At 41.4% G+C, this 22,338-nt stretch overlaps 1 protein-coding gene across 1 annotated transcript in view; it reads right to left on the minus strand.

Annotated features, from left to right (window-relative positions):
- Positions 1-21,401, minus strand: part of LOC131455318 (potassium voltage-gated channel subfamily H member 7-like) — a 32,944-nt gene extending 11,543 nt beyond the window's left edge. The window contains exons 1-8 of the mRNA XM_058622877.1: positions 20,945-21,401; positions 20,293-20,523; positions 12,357-12,512; positions 8,232-8,663; positions 6,228-6,439; positions 3,545-3,970; positions 1,222-1,621; positions 825-1,024 (exon numbers count right to left, since the gene is read on the minus strand). Coding sequence (XP_058478860.1) covers positions 825-1,024; positions 1,222-1,621; positions 3,545-3,970; positions 6,228-6,439; positions 8,232-8,663; positions 12,357-12,512; positions 20,293-20,523; positions 20,945-21,020 — 2,133 coding nt within the window. The 5' untranslated portion in view covers positions 21,021-21,401. The remainder of the gene's footprint in view (positions 1-824; positions 1,025-1,221; positions 1,622-3,544; positions 3,971-6,227; positions 6,440-8,231; positions 8,664-12,356; positions 12,513-20,292; positions 20,524-20,944) is intronic.
- Between the last annotated feature and the right edge of the window lie 937 nt (positions 21,402-22,338).

Raw genomic sequence — 22,338 nt, forward strand, 5'->3', positions numbered from 1 at the left:
ACACTGTCAGCGGCAAAGTATTAGAGATGGGGGACATGGCACGGAAACAAACACGTTACAGACTCATGGAATTATTACAACAGACAAGCACATACATCATACAAAAACATCTCAGGTGTATCATTAGAGAATGTTGACATGAGAGACATTCATATACATAATCAAGAGGGAAATATAAATGATATTCAAAACAAAAGTGGAACGTGGACACTTGGATTTATTTAACCGTCCCTGAGCTAAACACGGCGTGTGTGCCCAGTTTTGCTGTCCATTTATTTCGTGGTCTGAAGTGCCAGCGCTTAATATTTGGAGAGAGGAGGAAAAGTAATTGTGTGATAGATGTGAGCAATAATGATGGTTTGTACTGTATGTTATTTATATTTCTACCCTGAATCCAATCACTTGGGGCAGTCAAAGATAAAAACCAAACTTCAATTACACAACCGTTGCTTTAATTATAAGTGTGTGTAATACATACTTTAACGTGTGTTTCCTGAACTGTAACATGTAAAACGTGCTGTTCAAGTCTCAAACAGTTTATTTAAGTGGTTAAATAAGGACAAGAGTTTGTAAACATAAAATAAAATAGTCAAATTTGTGCAAAACTAATAGGATTTCTAGTAATAAATATATAAATAAATGAATTAGTTACCTCCTGATCTTACCAATGAAGAGAAGTTAATCCAGAGGAAAAGCATGGCAAAGGAAACAAAGCTCTTTTTTAGAAGATTTAAAAGAATACAATTGTATTAAGTAACATGGCGCTATCCTATCACAGTGGCATAAACTGTAAACTGCAAACTGCAGCGATCGCTTTCATTTACCGTGTTCATATCGATGCCGTTGGTGTAGGTCCACGAGTGTTGGAAGTACTCCTCCAGCCTTTGTCTCAGCGGGTTGGGAATCTGATGGAAGCGGATGAACTCCTTGACCCGCAGCATTTGAGCGTGATAACGAGCCGTGCCAGAGTATAACCTCTGGATGATGGCGGAGACGTTTCCAAATATACTAGCATACATTAAAGCTGAAACACAGACAACGATATTAATAAATGAGGGGAGTTGACTCTTCACTGTTGCTGCGGGGAGATAATCTTGTTTTGCGGGATGATGCGATTTCAAGACGGTTAAGCCTTCAAAAAAATCGCCAGATAAAAAAAAAGAAAAGAATAATATTTCTCTGAAAGAAAATAAGAGTGGAAAATGTCCACAACATACTCACAGCCAATCAGCATGACACAGATAGAAAATATCTTCTCTGAGTTGGTGTTTGGGGAGACATTTCCAAAGCCCACACTGGTCAGACTGCTGAAGGTGAAGTAAAGTGCTGTGACATACTTGTCCTTGATAGAGGGACCAGAGCTGGGATCACTGTAGTTGTATCTCTTCCCAATGGACACGCCCAAGTTGTCCAGCCAGCCAATCTTGTGCTCCAAGTAGGGCTTCTCCACATTGCCAATGGCGTACCAGATACAGGCTAGCCAGTGGGCAATGAGGGCAAAGATGCACATGAGCAGCATGAGGACCGCAGCTCCGTATTCAGAGTAGCGGTCCAGTTTCCTGGCTACACGCACCAGTCGCAGGAGCCTCGCTGTCTTCAGCAGGCCAATCAGAGTGGTCGTCTACACAGAAAGTACAGTTGTAAAGGCAACTTTAATACGTCACACTTTAACTTTAACAACTCTATTATATAACATCCGTGTTTTTATTCATTCACGAAAGCCGTTCTCTCGCTGCATGCCACAGCCAATAACACATTCCACAGTGAATGAAAGGTAATGCATTTCCTTAAAAAGGGTGAAAAAGGCCAATAATTTATAATGGTAAATCTCTACTGGGCTTCACTTAATTGCAACTCTGCACAGCAGTGAAGGAATCAAAAGCCCACACATGAAGCCTAATTGAACAGGCAGAGACACACGCTCAGCGAGTCCCCGAAAATGTGTTGCTCCTCTCGTGTCAACAAGAAATACGCAGAGTCCGTCACTGACCAGGCAAGTTACAAAATAACTGTAAAAAAATAAATAAAAATGAAGATAAAAGCTCCGGATGAGGGACACGTTCTGTTAGTATCACACTTAAATAAGAAAGCTAAATCTATCTTGACAGTTTCCACATTCTCCTCTGCAACTAATTAAAAAATATGAATTACTACTAAAAGGATAATGCTCTTCTTCTCTGGTGTTTTATGGCAGCTGACATTTGAAATGTTGCATTACTGCGTTCTTCCGGATTTAATCATCCGTACTCTCTTGATCGTGATGGTCCATGAGAGATAGTATAGCGGCCAAAAGGTCACTGCTCCCGACTTATATGTATATATATATATAGATATATCTATATATATATATAGATATATATATATATATACATGTTAATAAAAAAATTTAGTCCTTTCTTATAGTGTATATATACTATAAAAAAGGACTCCATTTTTTTCCTCACAGTAAACAAAAAAGCTTATTATTCTATAGTGAATATATCCCCCTCACAGTATAAACAGTCTTCTGGTAACACTAAGCTGTTTTGAGGATATGAAATATATCCCCCCTGCTTTAACCAAAAGGTTTATACTTAAGCGCTTGTAGGTTACTAACGTCTCATTAAGACGTTAAATCAAACAAGCCTCGGGCAAACCATCTGCCCGTTTCTCTTTATTTTCTGAATGAGATTCCGCGCGAGCAGGAACGTGCATGCTCACTCTGAAAGATAAAATGAACACACAGCATGAGAGCTATTTTTAGCAGTCACGCATCTCCACGTTATCACAGTTTGTGATGGTCTATTTATAGGCCAGACCGTTTGTCACCTTAAGTTAGTTTTGGAAATGGAAACCTACAGTGTCAGATAGATGAGATTGCAACTCACTTTGCGAGCATTAAAGGACGACTCCTTTGGATTGACCGCATGAAACATCTATGTCCTTCTGTGTGATTTGTTTTCACACACTGAACTGACTCAGCAGTTACAGCAGCAGCAGCAGTGGTGGAAAAGATGATTATGGTTTATAATCAGGGGCTGGTGGAATGGAGTGCCTACAAAGCACGATAAAGCGCTGAAGTGGGTCCAGATCATGAGGGGACATATCCAACCAACAAACAAGCCAGGAGGCCTGGCAGCCAGCCTACCAATAGCCATCTCACATCAGCATGTAAGCTTCTGTACACTGCCCCGTTGGCCTGCTCCTCACATAAATGCATCATTGATTGCCATTTGGTAAGCCACTAATCCGTGTAAATGTATTCTAGAATGAGGGCCATTCAAAAAAAAAAATAAAACAGAGAGAGAGAAAAATGAAAAAAAAAAAAGAAGAACAGACAAACAAACAAAAAGAAAAACCGACAACATGCAATTTAAAGTAATCCTTTCAGAGCTGAGACAGAATGATTCAGGCTTGAAGTAGTCTTTAGGTCTGGACTTAGCAAAGTGCAAACATGAGTGGAAGCAAAAAAAAAAGGAGGAAGGAATGTATATATATATATATATATATATATATATAAATATATATATATATATATACATATATATGCTTTAGAGATACGTACCTCGTCTGATCCTGAGCCAAAGATAAGCAGGTCAAAGGGGATTGCGGCCACCATGTCTATAAGGAACCAGCCTTTAAAGTAATGGATTGCTATTTTAGCAGGATGGCTGACCACCTCCTCATTCAGGTTGACATAGGTGGTCCTGAAGTTAATGAGGATGTCAATGATGAACATGATGTCCACCATCAAGTCCACCACATTGAGAGGACTGCAGGAGTATCCGCATTCACGCCTCTTCTGCTCCTCCTGGTCATTGAGAAGAAAAGCAGCCGCGTAGGGCGTGAGGATTGCGGTGTAAATGACCAGCAGCAGGATCAGCCAGTCCCACACGGCTTTGAAGGGGCTGTAGTGGAGAATAGTGAACTTGTCGATGCGCGGCGTCTGGAGTTTGTACTCTGGCAGCACATCAGCTCCGAGTGACAGGACCTGGCGGAGGTGAAGAGAGGGTCAGGACAGGGTCAGAGTCACCTGATTACACGCCTCCTCTTCAGTCGTGTCGGAACATTTTGCATAATTCTTTTTTTAAGTAGGTCAATCGCTCTTGGATCGTGTTGGCTCAGAAATAATTTGAATATGAAAACAGTGAAAAGGTCCAGTGTGTAACGTTTAAGAGGGGGTTACACAGCAGAAATTAAATACACTACCCATAACTATGTCTGTATAAATGTACTGTTTTAAGATAAAGTGAAGGATTTAGCTTCAGGGAGGCCTCCCCCATGCAGCTGTTATGGAAAAAACAGAACATGCTTTTAGCCTTTTGCATGCATACCTCCATTTTGAGTCCAGTTGAGGTCACGACCGTATGAGATGACTAAAGCGGACCCTCTTTTACTATGAATGGGATCATGGACATGTACACAATTCGCCGAAACGAAGCATCATTACACAGCGGACCTTGAACGGATGCTGATATTGTTTCTCTTAGACTATTAAGAGAAACTATTCTCCTAATAGAGAATAGTGTGAATAGATTATTCACACCAGGATAGTCTAGGGGGCCAAACAATTTCACACCTTCATTTGGTTCGGTTCACGTTCACACTGCACTTCTGTACACGCGGTTGAAACACCGCTCACACTCTCGTGTGTTTAAAGTGGACCAAACAGCTCTGGTGTGAAAGCGCCCTTAGTAGCATTATAAAAACAGCTTTTTTCTTCTTTTTTTTTATTCTTTACAATTAGTAGTGAAGCAATTTATCAACATTATTTCACCAGCTTCCACTCTTCAAAGGTTGCTTTGACAGCACCTGTAACAACGTCCTTGGAAATACTTTGCAGTCAGACATGTGGATTGCCTTCGTCACCATGAATAGTGTGACTGCCACTGACTTGTTTTGCTCCACATTTGCAAAACTTAGATTTGGTATTCTGGGAAAAACTGAAAACATTATACTGAAGAAATGATGTATACAGGAGATTTTTCCATAGATATTTTATTCATACGTTTTTGGTAAGCAAACATGTTATCTAAACTTCACCACATAAATTCTGACTACATGGTAAATTATTCAGTGTGCCAAGGAAGGCCAAGCCATTCCCTTCTGTTTTGGGGCTTAATAAGCAGTGGCAGAAAAAGAGAGAAGCTCTCTTATGGCAGAAAATAGTGCAGGAGTGAGGGTGGTGGGTCTTCCTATTCAGCAAATCCTCCTGTCTTCAACACATGAATTATAGATTTCCCCATGCTAGCAGTCAGGAAGTGGATGCAGTGTTCACATCTCAGAGGTGTCTTAAAGCTCCAAACTAAAGCCATCCGTGTGGGAGGGTATTTAATCAAAAAGATGGTTTGTCTTCATTTATGAATGAGGAAGCCGTGACGAAAGGAGTTCAAATATAAGGTTCATGGACCTCTCTTGTGCTCGTTTGCTGAGGGATAAGCTGTAGTGTGTTTGTGCACATTCTGAAGTCTGACATCCAGAAATTCAAGTTAACCTGCAGAACACAAGCATGTGCCTTTTTGGCTCTCCACTTCACCTAATAAAACATAGTCTAGGTGCAATATTTGTGTCGTTTAAAGCTGTGAAGGCGACTCCATCTGCATCTCTACCCATACTTGCTATGTTGGCGTCAGCTGTGCAACTTGTTTTGCCAACCAGGGAATTCTGCCACTCGAAAGCCCTTGTTTCGGCCCTATGACAGAAAGTGTTGGGCCTGCTGAGTTGTCCTTGACAAACAACCTGAATCCCAGCTGTCTGCCGAGGTGTTATAAACACGCTCTTTGACGAGAGCAAGCAATTGTTTATTTTGAGCACAGCTGATGTTATTGGGTACACATTTTTTCCCCATTTTCTTTGCAATTACATTTTGCCTCTTGTTTTTATTGTCACCGCTCCCCTGATGACGCGAGGCAGGAGGTCGACATCCAGCAAGAAGTTTCACCGGCAGGGTGTAACGTTTGCTTTGAATTAGTGTCTCGCACTACCTCGCGACGTTCCTACCCAGCCCCTGACAACATCAAGCACATTTTGTGCAGTCACGAGGACAGTGTTGTTTTTGCCAACTTCTCACGGACAAACACCACCGACGGTGTGATTTCAAATACGGAACCAAGGGCGACTGTTAATTAGAACCCCCGGTGTTCTGATGGAGCTTAGAAAACCTGCATCTTGGCCACCTATGCAAATACGTGAGATGCCCACTGGATGCAAGACAGGACACCGCGGCATGGTAGTAAAAGAAAACTTACCTGTGTGACCTTTTCTGTGACGTTGTGTGTTCTCTCTTTGACCTTTGGAGCTATAATGGTTTTCTCCGATGTTGGCGGCGAGTGAGTCTCTTTATCAGGCCCCTTAGAGAAGTTGAGTGCAATCAGAGGGATCTTGTTGATGGTGCTATACTTGTTGATGTTCGAATCAGAAGTAGAGCCAAGCAGGCTGGACTTCACATGATTAAAAGGGCCTGTTGGTTTAGAACAAAAAGCAGTCACATTAGTGTCCCATGCTGTGATCTGTTCTTGGTCAGCTTAAAGGTGCTATGTGTGAGAAATGTATCATATGAAGACATAAAATGAAGTCATGTTTTGGTTGGGTGGGTCGGTCTGTTGCACCAGCCTCCACCACAGGATCCATAACACAGCTCCTCGGCACAGCTATGGGTCGGAAATGCCAAAAGTTACTGATTCTAAAAGTCTGGCCACCTCTCTAAAAAAAGATTCAAAAACACGGTCTGCTGTGTATTAAAATACAGATGGCTAAAAGTGGAGATAGCTACTGGTAAGAATACTATTCTCCCTGACAGGGAAATATAACAAGGACAATCGACCAAGGTTAGCTGACACTCTCTCTCCCTCTCGCTCATAATGTCTGAGAATATTTTAATATATTGTACAGTATGTATTCTATGTACTGTATTGTAAACGGGCAACTTTCCTCTCCTTTTACCAAGTGCAATATATAAAATAACATCCATCCACTCTGCTGTACAATGTACAATGTACTGTATGCACTATCATATACTGCATATTTCCCTTACTGGCTCCCACTGTAAATACTTTGAAATACTTTTACATATCCTTCTAATTTTTATCGAAGGTATTGGTGCACTGATTTGTTGTTTCTTCTTTTCTTCTTTTATCTCTTCACTTGCACTACTAGAGCTGTCCTTTAATCCCGTTGATTCTGATTCTGATATAATATTTTTACAGTCTGTTATTCTAAAGCAGACACACTTTCAATGTCCATCTGTGGCTCGCATGTGATTTAACTTCAACTAATAATTTCACCAAACACGCTTATATGTTAATCCCCATGATAGCCTACGTGAATTACGGTTTTCCATTGTGAAATTTAACATGTGGGAACGTCACCTGTTACGCCTCAAAAGGGATGGTGCGATCATCCGCTGCCTTCTTCTGTACACTAAATTTGCAGTGTGAATATCACGCCAAAGGAGTTAAGTTGACTCTTTTAGTTTTACCAGTGTTACTATATATATTAATCATACTAGAACAATGTGATGCAGCAGTGTCTATATTTCCCAAATCATAATCAATTAAAATAATTAAATCAGCTCCCTTTGGTGCTAGTTAAACATCAAGAGTCAAGAGTTATTGTGTGATGGGAAGACAAAATGAAGAGGTGGCCTCAGCTAATGCACACCCGCATATTTGGCACACCAGGCTGGTCACACTTTGTTAAAGGACAGACAAAAGACAGACAAAGTAGTCGAAGCCTTAGTGTCCCACGTCACCAAGCCTGGGTTTTAATTTCCCAATAAGATAAAAATACAAACTACAGGATGAGCATGCATTGCAGGACCAGATTCTGTAGCCGCATAATGGCTGCTACAACCTTGGATAGCCACAGGAAAGCACTACTTTACTGCTACTGCCTCTTCTGCTCTGGAAATTCCAGCCATAATCACTTCTACAGTAGCAACCCGAGGAACACGGTGGATAAAAATACAACAGAGTGTTATATATATACATATATATATATACGTGCATGAACACAGGCACAGGTCCATATATCTGTGTTTTAGAAACTTTCTGAGTGGCAGCTCACATTCTCCAATAGTAGATGCTAAAGGTCACTGATGTACATATTTTACTAACTAACAAAGTAGCTACCACTACAATTATGTGCAATAATCCTATTAATTGATTACCAAATGTAAATTAAATCTAATGTTAACTCATAGTTTCATCAAAGACAAAAAGCTTTACTTACACACTGTAGTTATTAGTACATACCTTCACTATTGCGATCCCTGAATACGTTTTTGGAGTTGGTACTATACGCCTCAATTTCATGGACGGACGAGGCCCGTCTCATGCTGCTGATGCTGTCTCTGGGGAAGGTGTTTGACAGGGAGGAAGAGGACTGTTGTCCCTCGGTCTGATACAGCTTCTCCCAGGGGAGTTTAGGGGATGAATGGTCAAGTGGTTCAGGTCCAACACTGGCCTGGGAAGAATGGCGGCTTGAGCTTATGAGGGCATGCGTGTCATTCGCCTCAATGGGACTGCAAACGCTCTTGGTGGGTGAGGGGAAGCTCTGTAAAGCCACCTCATTCTCTTTGGGTGAGTCCACCATCACAGCATCTGGGTCTTCTTGCGGAAGAGACTGCTTGTTAGTATTCATTAGGCTCAAAGCGGCCTGGCGGAAGCGGAAGAATCGACTCCTCCCTAAAATTGGAGGAAAAAAAGATAAATCATGTGAATCCTTGTACAATACAGTACTAAAAAAGACTTGAATGTCAAAGAAAACAAAACAAATCGATTCTGCAACAACAGCAAAACAAAAAAATGGTCAAAACACATTTGCTATGAAATTATGACATGAACAGATTTTGGCTTTAGTTTCAGGGCATCACTGTACTTTCTTCAAATAAATCTGTAGGATAGAAAATACTACATATGCATATCCAATTTCAATTTCTGTAAGTGATTCTTCATTTTGTATTAAACTAAATATTACTTTCATGTTTAGCATAGTCTGTGTTCCACTGTTTAATTAATATGTAAATCTTGGAGGATTAGTAAACTGGATGTGACAAAAGAAAGGCGGAAAAAAAAGGATTTGGCCGAACATTTTCCTTCTCAGTGTCCATAAAGAGCAGATGGCGCAGTCGCTCTTCTGTGACTTATTGATTGGAGACACAAGCCAATTTCTTTGTGCAAAGCCACATCTTCAGAACGGACACAGGAGCAAATGTTAATGACATCTCGGGACACAGTGAAAGTTTTGGCTAGTTAACAATAGAAAGAGAGTGAAAGTGAACCCTGCCTCACCCATACGCTACCCATCCCTCACCACCCGCCTTACATAACACTGTTGCCATCTGCTTCCAGTCCCTGGCCAAATGTGCTGATGTTACAACTATAGCAGCTTACAATAGATAAATGACACTCAACAAGTTTCCTGGAGAGGAACCTAATGACATCCTGAGCTGGCAGGAGATATGGACAACCTTCCTGTCTCTTCTCTGCAGGTAATGGTGTCATCTGCTCTGACAATACCCTTGAGAGAAGTGGACTTAATTTCAAGTCAATATGCTCTTTGTATTTCGGGTGGCTTAAGGAAAACAAGGCATATCACTGGTGAGTTCTTCTTAAATGACTATGCCTGCATACAGCAGCACCCCTCAACTATATTGTGGTGATACAGCCCAATAGTTTTGAATAATATCAGCTTGTGGCACCCATATATGAATTTACCAATTTCAATTTATTAACAGTTTAAAAAAGATGTAAAATGATCCCAAGTATCAGCTGATTCTCAGATAAGAAGATGCATAATGCACCAATTAAAGTAAAAAAAAAAGAAAAGATAAATCAATATACAAAACAATGATCCTTCCATGTTTGGCATGCTGTGTTGAGATCTGGAAAAAACATTTACAAATTCATTTTTACAAAAAAGAGCAACAAGAATCAGAATTAGTAGACGTCAGACGATACGATGACGCATCAAATCCATTATTCATTAAGTTCAAGTTAATAAAATGTTATGATCTGGTTGATTACACTATCAGCAAACCATGTTCAAGGCTCATAATACGATATTAAGTTCTAACACACAGAAAAAATACAAAATAAAAGCGAAAGTCACTATAACTTAAAAGGAACAGATACCTTTACAAAAACAAAACAACAGATAGAACCACACTTACAGTATGGAACGCTGTGTCACAGTTAAAGGCATCTATCTATGGAGTAACTTCGTCTCAAAGCTTTGTATTAAGTATTATGGTAAGATATATAAATGATAAGATAGACGTTTGTTGGTTAGACCTAAATGTGTCTAGGCACAGGTGCTTGTATATTATATATGCGTGTGTTTGTGTACGTAAGTGCAGAAAATGAAGTTGCTGAGTTCGGTGAACGAGAGGCAGATTTTATAAGATTCTTTCTTCCTTCTGCTCCAATTCATTCAGAGAATAGTAGTCGTGTTGATGTTCAATTATTTAAAATATTATTATTTTTTTTCTATGAATGAAATAGACTAATGAAACTAAACTAGACCAAGCCATGGGTGCAGACATAGATAGAAATGACTGCATGAGGGAGCTGCACAGGCAAACAACAACTGTGTCAGTGTGAAAGACACTTGCATTGCACGTTGCGCCACCTTTCAAGGATGATCTTATAATTGTTGACAGATGGTCATGCAGTTCACCTCTAGTTCATTATACCGCAGATCTGAGTTCTCTGTCATCGTCGTTGTTTATCGGCAATAGGGATAATGGTGAGACTACACCAAAGGAGTTGCCTCTTCCATATTTTGCATGTATGTTGTATATAATTACTGGTGCATGTATTTGAGTTTATATTCCTGAGGTTGTACAGATGTCTGCCTCGTGTCATGCTGAATTTTAGACGCACAGTGATGCTGCAGCGTTCAACAGGGATGTAAGGAATGGGTACATTTCAAGAAGGGGCTCAGAGAAGAACTGCTGCTTTCATGTCTTGAGGCTGAAAACCATTCAGGACATTGTCAGTCAAAGTCGCTTTTCCTTATTGTCATTATTCTTTTCCTTAGTCAGAATTGAAAATCATCTATACATCCAGCCTTTTTACACCGCTTTATCCTCCACATGAGGGTTGCACGTGTTGTGCCAATCTCAGCTGACATAGGGCGATAGGCGGGGTACACCCTGGACAGTTCGCCAGTCCATCAGGGACATATAGAGACAAACAACCATTCACTCACACTCTCACACCTACAGTCCATTTAGAGTGTCCAATTTACCTAATATCTGCATGTTTTTGGACTGTGGGAGGAAACCGGAGAACCAGTAGAAAACCCACGCACACACAGAGAGAACAAACAAAGAGCAGCCCTTGTTCCGACCAGGTCTTCATACATATATATATATATATATATATATATATATATATCCAGAAATCACTTTAGAGAGGCTGCTAGACTCAAATGTAGGACTCTGATTGGGAAAAGTTGTCCCTAGTTCTTAAGATATTCAAAATAACATGACAGTGAGAATGTGAGTGTGGATATTATCTGCGCACTGTTGTTTAAGAGCTGCTCAAAGACAAAGACCCTGGTGAGGCCATACTTCAAAGTGTGATGAGTGCCTATAATTCCAGACCTTCTCGAATGTGAAGTCGCATCATATGTTTATCTAGCCATCTACCCTCGTGTCCCCTTATCAAAGCACGGTCACAAGCAATCAGCTCTGATTAACAATGGGAGCAATAGACACTCGAACACGCACGCGCACAGACAGGGAAAAACACACGTGCATGCGCGGGGGCGCCGCTCGTGCGTACGCAAATGCAAACGCAAATGCATGCACGCACTTGAATACACACAGTTGCAGCACAAGCCTAATGTCAGAGCCTCGGAGGAATTCCTGCTGAGTGAAGTGGAGCACTGAGCCCCAGTAAAAGAGACGAGATGCCGAGTTCCTCCAATCAGGGAGGAGCGGGAAAGTCTCACAGACATTTACACCTTCTGACACATATACACATAAGAATGAGGAGTGCAGGATATATGCAGCGCTCCCAAAAGACATACTGTAATAGCTGATATGAAGAATTCAGCATTTTCACCGTATACGGGTTACGCAACCCGAGAATGCTTCTTGCACTCGCACATACAAGTATACTCTAAGTGGGGAAAACTGCATTTTAAGACGTGGAGTATAACAGAGAACGGACTCAAATGCTTTAATTAACTGGTAAAAGTAAATGGGACTATTTTCAGACAGCTATTTACATAACTGCTGTTGAAACGGTTAGTTATTTTAGAAACGGTGACGTCTCCCAAAACATGTGACAAATGCCCAACAGAGACAAAAGAAATTCCACCTTTGACTTCATATGAACTGTTTGTGTTGCAGTTGTGTTAAGACTCACTTTGGTCGGACTTCGTAGGGGACGTCGGGCTTATCTTCTCCGTGGAGCTGTCACTTCCCTCGTCCAGGACATAATCGAAATTCAGGATGAACATCATCACCACGCCGTCTTCGTTCTTCACTGGGATTATATGAGTGTTACACTGAAATTCAGTTCCTGAAAGAAAAAAGAAAACCATCAGTGCCAGGAATTCTGTCACATTTCAAAATCATTTCCCAGGATATCTTCAGTTGTTTGTTTTATATGATAATTATACAGAAACCAAAAAAAAACATCTTATATCTCCATCTGGTTCCACATGAATGGTGGAGGAGTTGAACTGATTTAAAAGGTCAATGCTTGCATGTCAGTTGAGATAAATTAAGTGAAGCCCTGGGGTCGTATGAAGTTTACGTATGTGCTACAAGAAACAAATACTACGTGTTTGTATGTTTTTATATAGCATTAAGAGGACTAAGCTTCCCAAAGTTGAACAGCGACGAGGCAAGAGCCCCAGCGTGGTGTAGACAGCGTGGTTTAGTCAAACAGATCAAACAGACAGAAAAAGAAAAAACAAAAAAAACCCAGCCACTTCAGTAAGCTGTGGTACGGTTATAGAAATAATGACCTGATCATTGTGTGAAGCAGTGGAGCTTAGTGCTGTGCCCAGAATCTCATAATTTCTCCACTGCACTGGTTACATAGAGCTGTGTGAGCAAAATATATGGATGCCTGGAGGCAAAACTGCCAAAAGAGAAAAAAACTCACTACTGCACAGCAGACTGACAATCTCATGTATGGGATGAAACCATCTAAAGTTCTGCAGTTATCTTTCCAGCCAAACACTTAAAAATAATAAAACACACCCCGTTATAGCCTACAGAGTATATTTAAAAAATCTTTAAATGACCAATTTCAAAGAGGGCAATGAAGGTAACTGTATTTGCCTTTTGGGAGCAGTCTTGAAATCAAAATGATTCTCCCTTCAGGTGTCGCCACAGCGGATCATCTACCTCCACCTTGCCCTGTCCCTCGTGTCCCTAAAATCAAAAATGCTTAAGACTAAAAAAGTCCGTCAATCTATGTAGGGCTGCCTGTCTCTCCTGTCTCCTGTCTCTCTGTGTGGTTTGTTGTGTTGCTCCTTCTCACCGAGGACACATATTACCATTGTTCACTGTAATCTCCTCAGGACTCACAGACACCCTGCCAGCAGCATTCATTAGCAGTAGACTTGCTGTCTGACTAAATATAACAGGCTTGGTCTGTCTCAACATGCCGCACTTGTGTCGGAGGGATTTCGGCACCAGAACTCCCAGAAGTAACGTTGCACTGTCACCCATGACAATATGATAATGTTATTGAAATACAACGGGAAAAAAAACGGAGACATGAAAAAATAAATAAATGTAAGAATGACAACATGAGAAGTGGTAGAATTGAGTGATTTACCAGTACTGTATGATGCGATCTAATGGAAATGTAACAGAGACACTTGCTGCTGTATAAGACCACACACCCATCTTGTCTACTACACATCCATTTTGTTATGAAGCAGATATTGAAGCAGAGATTGGTGTTTGGAGAGCAGGCGAACTGCGAGAAAATCCCCTTTTCATAAAAAGCACTTACCCTGAAATCCTCCACCTAATGCTACTTTGTCCCTTTTTGGGTTTTGACTTTGATCTGTTTTTTTTTTGGGGGGGGGGGGGGGGGGGTTTACACACTGTGCTAATTCTTCAGAGCAAAGCAAAGGTGAAGGAGAAGGAGAGTTATTCACTCTATTGACTTTACATTATCCAATAAATCCTTGTTTGGACGATACAGTAAACAGCCACGAATATATTCCCCTCAAACATTATCCACTTTGTTATTGATCGTGGGACATTTTGTCCTTTGTTCTACAAAGACAAGAATAATGTGAAAGCGACGTTTCCAGTGTGTCTCTCAAAATAAACATCCTGGAACAAAATGTACGCACATCATCTCTGCGAGCCAGAACCACGGAGTATGGTAGTACTTAATGGTGCTGTTTAAAAGTGGATTATTTAATTACGACAGGCGTAATTTACAGGCGAAACAGAGAGAGAGGGAATCAACAAAAGATCCTAATCCTAAAACAAACCTATAACATCCACCTATAACACCTATTCTCCTCCTCATGTGCTGAATTGATGAGTATGACCTCTTTGCTCCATTGCTCAAGCAAATTGTTTTGTTTTTTTATGTTTTCTGAATAAGTGAATAATAACTCCTGCATTAAATATACATGTCTGTAGCTCACTGAACACAACAATTGCCACATGAATAATGTTTGTTCTTAAGAGCCGTGGGATTATCTTGTAACCATAGATGTGTTCATTCTTCTAAAGTTCACCGTTTACTGTGGAATACTTTAGACAAAACAAGCGTCCGTGTGTTCAACAGCCACCGAACACCATGGCGATGTAACTTTGGCAGTCGATATTCCGTGTGAAGACGATGAAATACGTAATAAATGAACAAAATACGGTGAAAAGCCCCGAATCAGGAGCGATTTGGTGAATATTTATGTTTGTTAATAACAGCAAAATATAGTGTAAACACAGCAGTGCAGCCGAGATGGTAAATGCAGCAGAGAATATTCCTCCGCTGATGGGGAGACAATAGTCATGTTGCTAAGTCACGGAGGTCCCTGATCAGCCGGAAAATCATCGGGACTCAAATTAAATTCCAAAAGTTAAATGTCAAACGAAAGCTATTGAATATTTCCCAAACACTGCATCGAGCAGAGCTCCAACAAGACTATGACAGAGCTGTATATGAAGAATATGAAATAATGGCTTTTTAATATCTGTAAGGGAGAAATATAATAAGCAATAACACGTCAAGTCAACTTTTATTTACAAAGCCCAACATCACAAACACAATGGGCTTTACAGCCTCTCTCCTTAGACCCTCACGTTGAGGGTCTCCCAGGAAGGACAGACGTGCAGTAGGTGTCGAATGCACAGAACCAAACTCAGCAGGTTACAAACAAAACATCACATTGATTTATACATACTGCAAAAGGTAAATGTATTATATTATATTATAGTATAGTTTCACAATGATAAGATATGAATTTTACACTTATAATTGACTGAAACATGGCTGTTTTTTTGTTATTCTTTGATAAAGTTTGCATTTGTAGTTCTCGTCTTCATTACTGCGTTTATGTCTTGAAGACGAGCTGGAGGATATAGAAGATAATATTACGTCAAGAATGTGTTCGACTTACATCGGCTGATTGTTCTTTGTTATTGCGAGTTTGATTTATTATGCTTTCGGAAGCGTTTGTCAGTGCTTTAAAAAGGAAAACACATCAAAACCCTTTTTGTGCTTGTCTTAAAAGAGACGGAGACCAAAGATATGACAGGATCCCCGTTCATGAGGCGCCTAATGAAGATGCTACAAGGCAAAGGCCTTTCTAACTGGAGCTATAAGTGAATACACAATGTTTGTGTGAAAGTAAAATACATAAAATTGCCAATTAACTCTTAAGCATTCAATCACATCCATCTTTGTTTCGTGTGTCCTCTCTTTTGTGCCGTAACTACGTTCCGTGTAACCTGCAGAGTGAGCGAATGTGAGTGAATGTTCATTATTTCCGTGACCTTATAGAGTGTTCCTCCTGGAGCCAAGAACTGTTAGTTACACCTGCTTGAATGAAGGGACCGTGTATTAAGACCAGGCCTCTATTCACGGTGGAAATTTCATTACTGTAGGTTCTATTTCGATCATCAAATATTAAAACATTTCGGCTTAATCAACTGATCCTTCGGAGACTGTCGCGTCACAGACTCATATATCAGACCGCGTTGTTGGCGAAGTTTGAGCTGCCCTAAGAATACATAATTGTATTTACATGTTTTTTTTTATAGTAAAGCAAATACCATTATGCACTTTTACAAACCTATTTGATTTGGATGTATTGGGGCTTCCTATTAATCTGCATAAGCTGATCTGCTTTTGGGGTGGGGGTTGGGGGGGATTTTTAAGCGCTGATTTTGGTTTTTATATTTTTTTTCCACACACGTATAATCCACAACTGCAGATTTCATACAGTACAGCCTCAGACGCCTGCCTGCTCGTGAGTCTCGCATAATGAAACCTGACATGTTTCTCGTTTCGGGCTATTCTGCTTAAGCTAATACACAACGTAACTGGGGCATAGCCAATCAGGACTAGGGCATGAGGGAGAGGCGATGCAAGCTAGCCCTTTGTTTGGAGTCCTTGGGCCTTGAGTTAGTATCTTGCCCCAGTAGAGCTGTAAGCTACTGTACACAGCCTGGCCTAATTTCATCTGCAATCAGTGTCTCCAGACCCGTCAGGGGTCGCTCGACACTCGGGCCCTCAAACCATATTTCACTTGCGTTTAAGTCTCTCAATTAATCCTATTTATGATATATTTTATCCTATTTGTTTTGGCACAATTATGGGCAGAAAGTGTGAAAATGGTAGAAAGTCAAGACAGCACACACAGTGAGAGATGAAGGGAAAAACACATGGCATAGTGAGTAATATTAGATTAACACCCTCCACAGGTGTTAATCAGGCATCCCATGAGATGAAAACTGCCCATGGATAAATATTAGTATCCAATTCAAAGTGAAACTTCCTCAAAACCACTAATATAGTTCCACACGCTATTTATGGGACGCCATGTACGATCTAAACAAACATGCAGCTTTTGCACTAATGAAGCTAATTTGAATTTCTTCCCCTTTGAAATTGCCTCAGGGTATATAACCCATAGTACAAAGACGGAGAGCAACATTGTGATTCCATTCATTTGTTGCATCTACTTAGAAAAGGCTGATTTCTTTCCAAAAAAGAAAAAAGAGAGAATGAAACCTGATGAGCTCAAAGCTCTGTCTGTCATTCAGCTCACGGGTATCGGGGGGGCTGACCATGATGAAAAATGGATGGGCTCTAGGATGATAGTCATCCAAGTGTTCTGCAGCACACCTTGTGCACTTCAGGTGCTCTGTGTCCCCTTGGCCCCCCCCCCCCCCCCCGGCTCTAAACCCTCAGCCCGGCACACGCGGCCCTTCAGTCCCCTCGGTGGGGAGTCACCTATGAAACCCTGCACCCACGCACACCACATGTCCCAGATCATTCAGCGCGGTTAGCTAAGCTACCACTGTTATGTAGTCATTATCCATTTAACTTCTCTCTGCTGCATGGTGTCAGCTTCCTTTTGTTAACACTCATTCAGGTACAAAGTATTATTACACCCCATGGAATAGGATAGCTTTACAAAGCCATCAAGGGAAAGCATTTATCTCATTGATAATGTATCGTCGCCGGAGAGTGCGCGTGAGAGCCCTTCACGAAACTCATTTTGGTTGTTCACGGAGAGCGAGGCACAACAATTAAAAGAACATGCCCTTGTGCCTTTGCGGCGCTCTCGCAGTCCCCAATGTTCCACTCTTTTTAATATCTAACCGCGCGCATAAGCAGCTTAACTTTTTTGCCTTTTCTGTGGAAAGAGTAAAAGCTTTGTTTCTCCCGATGTCACTCAGCTTTCTCAAATCCTAACCTTGCTTTTTAGGGTTTTCCCAATGTTTTTTTGCTGCACTCTCCTCTACACACTGTAAAGTACTGTAAACTCCACCAATATTTACAGGGAGAGTATCTCCTGCAAGGAATCCCGTGGTTTCTGACATACAGTAGCTGCAAGGGAAATGGAAGGCTTTAATACAAAGGATTGACTTGAAATACAGTTAGGAGTGAAGATGGAATATATCCACTTTCCACCCATCAACCACAATTTGTAGAGGACTTGAATCAATAGGGCCATTGCTCTCCGAGGCGCCATGAATCTTTCATTCCTCCGTAGCGGTGGCAGCACATGGATTGTGCCGCTCCATACCGTGTTAATGCATTTACCCTGTAAGCCGCTCATTCCCAGTCACTGCGCTGTCAGTGCTGACATCTTTATTCATGAGCATACGCACTCACTATAAATTCCTCTGAGGAGTATTAAGAGTTGTGTCTTGAAGCCGCGATGCAGTCCGGGGAGGATTGCGAAAGAGACTGAGAGCGACGGAGTCTGCGGGAAGGTTCCTGTCGTCCTCGTCCACCAGGCTTTCAACGTCACAGCTGCATGGGGTGGAGGAGGACCACAGCTGATGTGTGTGTGCGCGCGAGTGGAGGATGGGAAAACAAAATTAAGTTTCCCTTAAAAACCAAGCTATTTGTGCCCTCACAAAAAAGACCCTGGAGTGTTTTCAGTAATTGTCTTGCAGGTTTGTGAGACAATCTATTTTCACAGTGAGCAGCTGGTTCTGTGTTTCTCCCCGTGACTTAAAAAAAAAAAGCTGATGGCTGCTGATGGGTGGATTAAACATGTATCCATGGCCTAGAATCTAATCAAACTCGCAATTAAAAATTAAAACCCTAGCTCCTTATGACTAAATAAAATATTATGTCTCCGTTTTCTAGATAAGACGCTTTACATGCAGTCCAGTTGTTTGTAAGGAGCACGAGGAGCTTAAAGCACCAAAATAAACAAAATATGTTGTTCTCTCGCTGCAAAATAAAAGGAGAAGAGGATTTTCTTCTTGTGCTGCTTGATGAGTCGAGTGCATTTGGACTGAGAGTACAGCTATGTCATACCATGACCATAAAACACTCATGTGAAAGCATGGCAGGAGGTGGTCAATCCAGGGATTTATGCCACTAAGCGGTAACATCATATTAATTCTCTCTGACTCAGGATTTCTGCCCTCTGCAGAGCACCGTTCACACCAAGAACTGAAACTGTACCCGATCACATCCACGGCGATTTCACAGAATCGTGGATTGATCCACTGCCCACTAAAACTTACTGGACAACTTTACTGCAAACCACAAGATGGGTGCATGCACCCAGTACACAGCGAGGGTGTTTTATCTAAAAAGCTGTAAAGCAAATGTATTTATGGCAAAGTCAGGCAGCAGACACTTTACAAGGCAGCAGATGAGCTCTCCCTCCACCGCTGTCTCTCGCACTGTCCATCAAATCACAAATCATGTTATCGCCTGAGCTAGCACCTTCTCCTTTTTCCACCCCATTTCTGTTTGGAGTCTGTTGCTAAATCCAAAACTAAGAAGAAGTGCACACCACAGCGGTTTTTTTCTGTGTTTTCTGTCCCTGGTGTCACCCAGCTACGGTATGTAGCACACAATGTTACAAATCAAGGCAGGTGCCAAAAAGATGCGCCCTTCCTTTTTACCTCAGCGTTCCACAGTGTTCTCATATGGAGATTATTGACTCTCGTATTTGACACACTGACAGTGAGACGTCCTCAGTACTGCACATATTTACATTATGGGTAGCTTTTTCCACACAGGAGCACACCATTAACTGTGAGGCAAAAAGCAGATTTATTATAATTTGAATGCTTTTTTATGTAGATAAGGGGCATAAAGAAATGTGGATAAACTCAAATATGATGATATTCATTGGGTGATACTGTATCGTGTAGTATCAGTGTATCAGAAAATATTTGTGACAGTGGTTTGTGGGTTATTTATACCAGTACAACTGTATATAATGTTGTTGTTTTTTTTACTATGAAAGCTTTTCTTATAATAAACTATAACATACTTCTGCTTATAGTATCCCAGTATATCGTATTGTCACGATTTGTATCGTGATGCGCATTGTATCGCCTGATTCTTGCCAACACACCACCCTAATACTGACATTTACATCAGATTCAAACTTATAAAAAGGAGTAATACTCAATTCTCTCAGTCTGTGGCGTTTACGGTGCATCGTGTAATTGACTGTGTGGCCGGTTGGTACCAGACTGACAGGCCACATCAATAAAAAAGGACACAGCGAGGAGTGCAGGGGGTTCTCTCTCAGGAGCAACATGACACAAACAACCCTTCCTGGCTCGTGGGCATGCGACGACAACGGCAGTGTTGTGCCACTTCACTGACTTACCATCTTTGCGGTGGTAAGTGATCTCCACCTTGCGCTCCTCAGACCCCAGCACCGCCTGGGTCACCTGGCTGATGGCTCCCTGGTCGGTGAGGTCGCCGTGGAGGAAGTCGCAGGTGCACGGCTTCTGCATGATGTCTGGTCTTGAGAAGCCTGTCATCTCGCAGAAGCCATCGTTGCAGTAGATGATCGCACAGTTCTCCACCCTGGCATTGGCTATGACAAATTTCCGGTCTGCTCGAAAAAGAAAAGAAAGTATAAATGTGCTATACTGGCTGCTGAGGTAGATGTGATGTCAGAGTGTACACCACATCAATGCAGTCACGTCTTCAATATTCTCATTATTGCTATTCATTGTTATGTGTCGATTAAAAATTAAAAATGTATATATGTAACATGTGGGAAACAATACATATCTTTTCAGGATCCGATCATTTCAATAGAATATGTAGCAGTTAATGATTTGATGCTGCTGTGTTTACTATATTATTCAGAAAAAAACCCATACACAAACATTGTAAGCATTTTTATATAGTGTAAGAACTATTTATTACAGTATATACTATACAATTCAATTGGTCCTATTTTCATTGTTGTTCCCCTGTTACTCAGTGAAAGTATTCCCTTAAATGTGCATAAAGAGCATCATACTTACTCTGACCCTCGAATTTCCGAATTATCGTTCCAAGGAATGTGTTTTGTGGCGCAACGTGACCTCTTCTAACAGGCATGTTTGAACGCAGAATATCCCGCAATCCTCCTTTAAAAGCGCCTTTACAAGTAAATCCCGAAGTTACAGATGTTGGCTCTGGGTGATGTTCCCTTGTCCACGGACCATACTTGACGCGAGCGCTCTCTCCACTTCAAACGGAATTCTTACTTCTTTCCCCCGCGTGTATGCCTGCGCGTGTGAATGCCTCCTCGCCGAAACGCACGGAATCGGGGAGGACTGTTCGCCTTCGATTCAGTTCACAAAGCATTTCGCGTTCCGTTGAGGATGGATGTGATCCCGGCGTCCTCTGGTAACGGTGTGTGTGCGGCGCACACTCGGCGCACTGAGGCTGTTATGCCACGGGGGAGTGACGTTGCTCCCATAAGGCTTAGTTCCCTCCACCTCTGCTTAGTATTAAAACCTAGTCTCGTGAGACCGTGACACTGTATTCTGAATAGATCTGGATTTTTTTTTTCCAGTGCCTCACAACATGCTGCTTATGTGTGGAAAAAAAAAGAGAGTTCACTCATTCACACAGTGACACAACACCTTCAGTGACTTAAGTGATTTATTTTGCCATAGTATGATAGGATGTAGTGCAGACCAGAGGGAAAAATATCCAAAATTGGTAAATGTCAGTACAAACCGTGGTGTAAAGAAATGAATTATTCTGTGAAGCAGTTTTGTCACTGGTCCACTGCCTCTGGACCAACCACTGTCAATGACATACAGTATATATGAAATTCTTTAGCCCAGGTTTGGATCTTATCACGGGTGTGTTAGTCTGGGTCAAGGCCAAGCCCAGACTAAGCCTATAGGCTGGAATCAGCTGCACAGACAGGGATTCAAACTCTAAAGTGTCTTGGTGATTCAAAACAAGGAACTGAAAAGTGGTCAGGGACAGAGTATGTTGTTTCTGAGTGACAAAAGCACTTGAAGGATAGGATAGAATGGGATTATAGAATAGAAATGACATATTGATGCCATCGCTGAGGGAGTTAAGGCACTCTTTGGTCCCAAGGTGCAGAGAGTTGATGAAATCTGCACGGAGGTGGTGGAAATAAAACCCTGACTGCTTGTTTAACCATGGAATAATGGATCAAGTCTTTACCTTTGCAGAGCTACTGCTGCTCCTCTGTGTCAAGAGGAGTTAGATGATACTTTGATTTGGATATTTGGTTAAGATGCCTCCTGGTTGCCTTCCATTGCAGGTTTTCTGCACTGTAAGACATTTTCAGTCTGTTCAACTTGCAAACGGAAGTTCACCTGCTGCCTTAGAATTGCAATTCAACTCAACTTAAGCATTATCCTTGTTTTGACTAGTAAACTCAAGTTAA

The sequence above is a fragment of the Solea solea genome, chromosome 2 (assembly GCF_958295425.1).
Source record: "Solea solea chromosome 2, fSolSol10.1, whole genome shotgun sequence".
In the NCBI taxonomy this organism is placed as follows: domain Eukaryota; kingdom Metazoa; phylum Chordata; class Actinopteri; order Pleuronectiformes; family Soleidae; genus Solea; species Solea solea.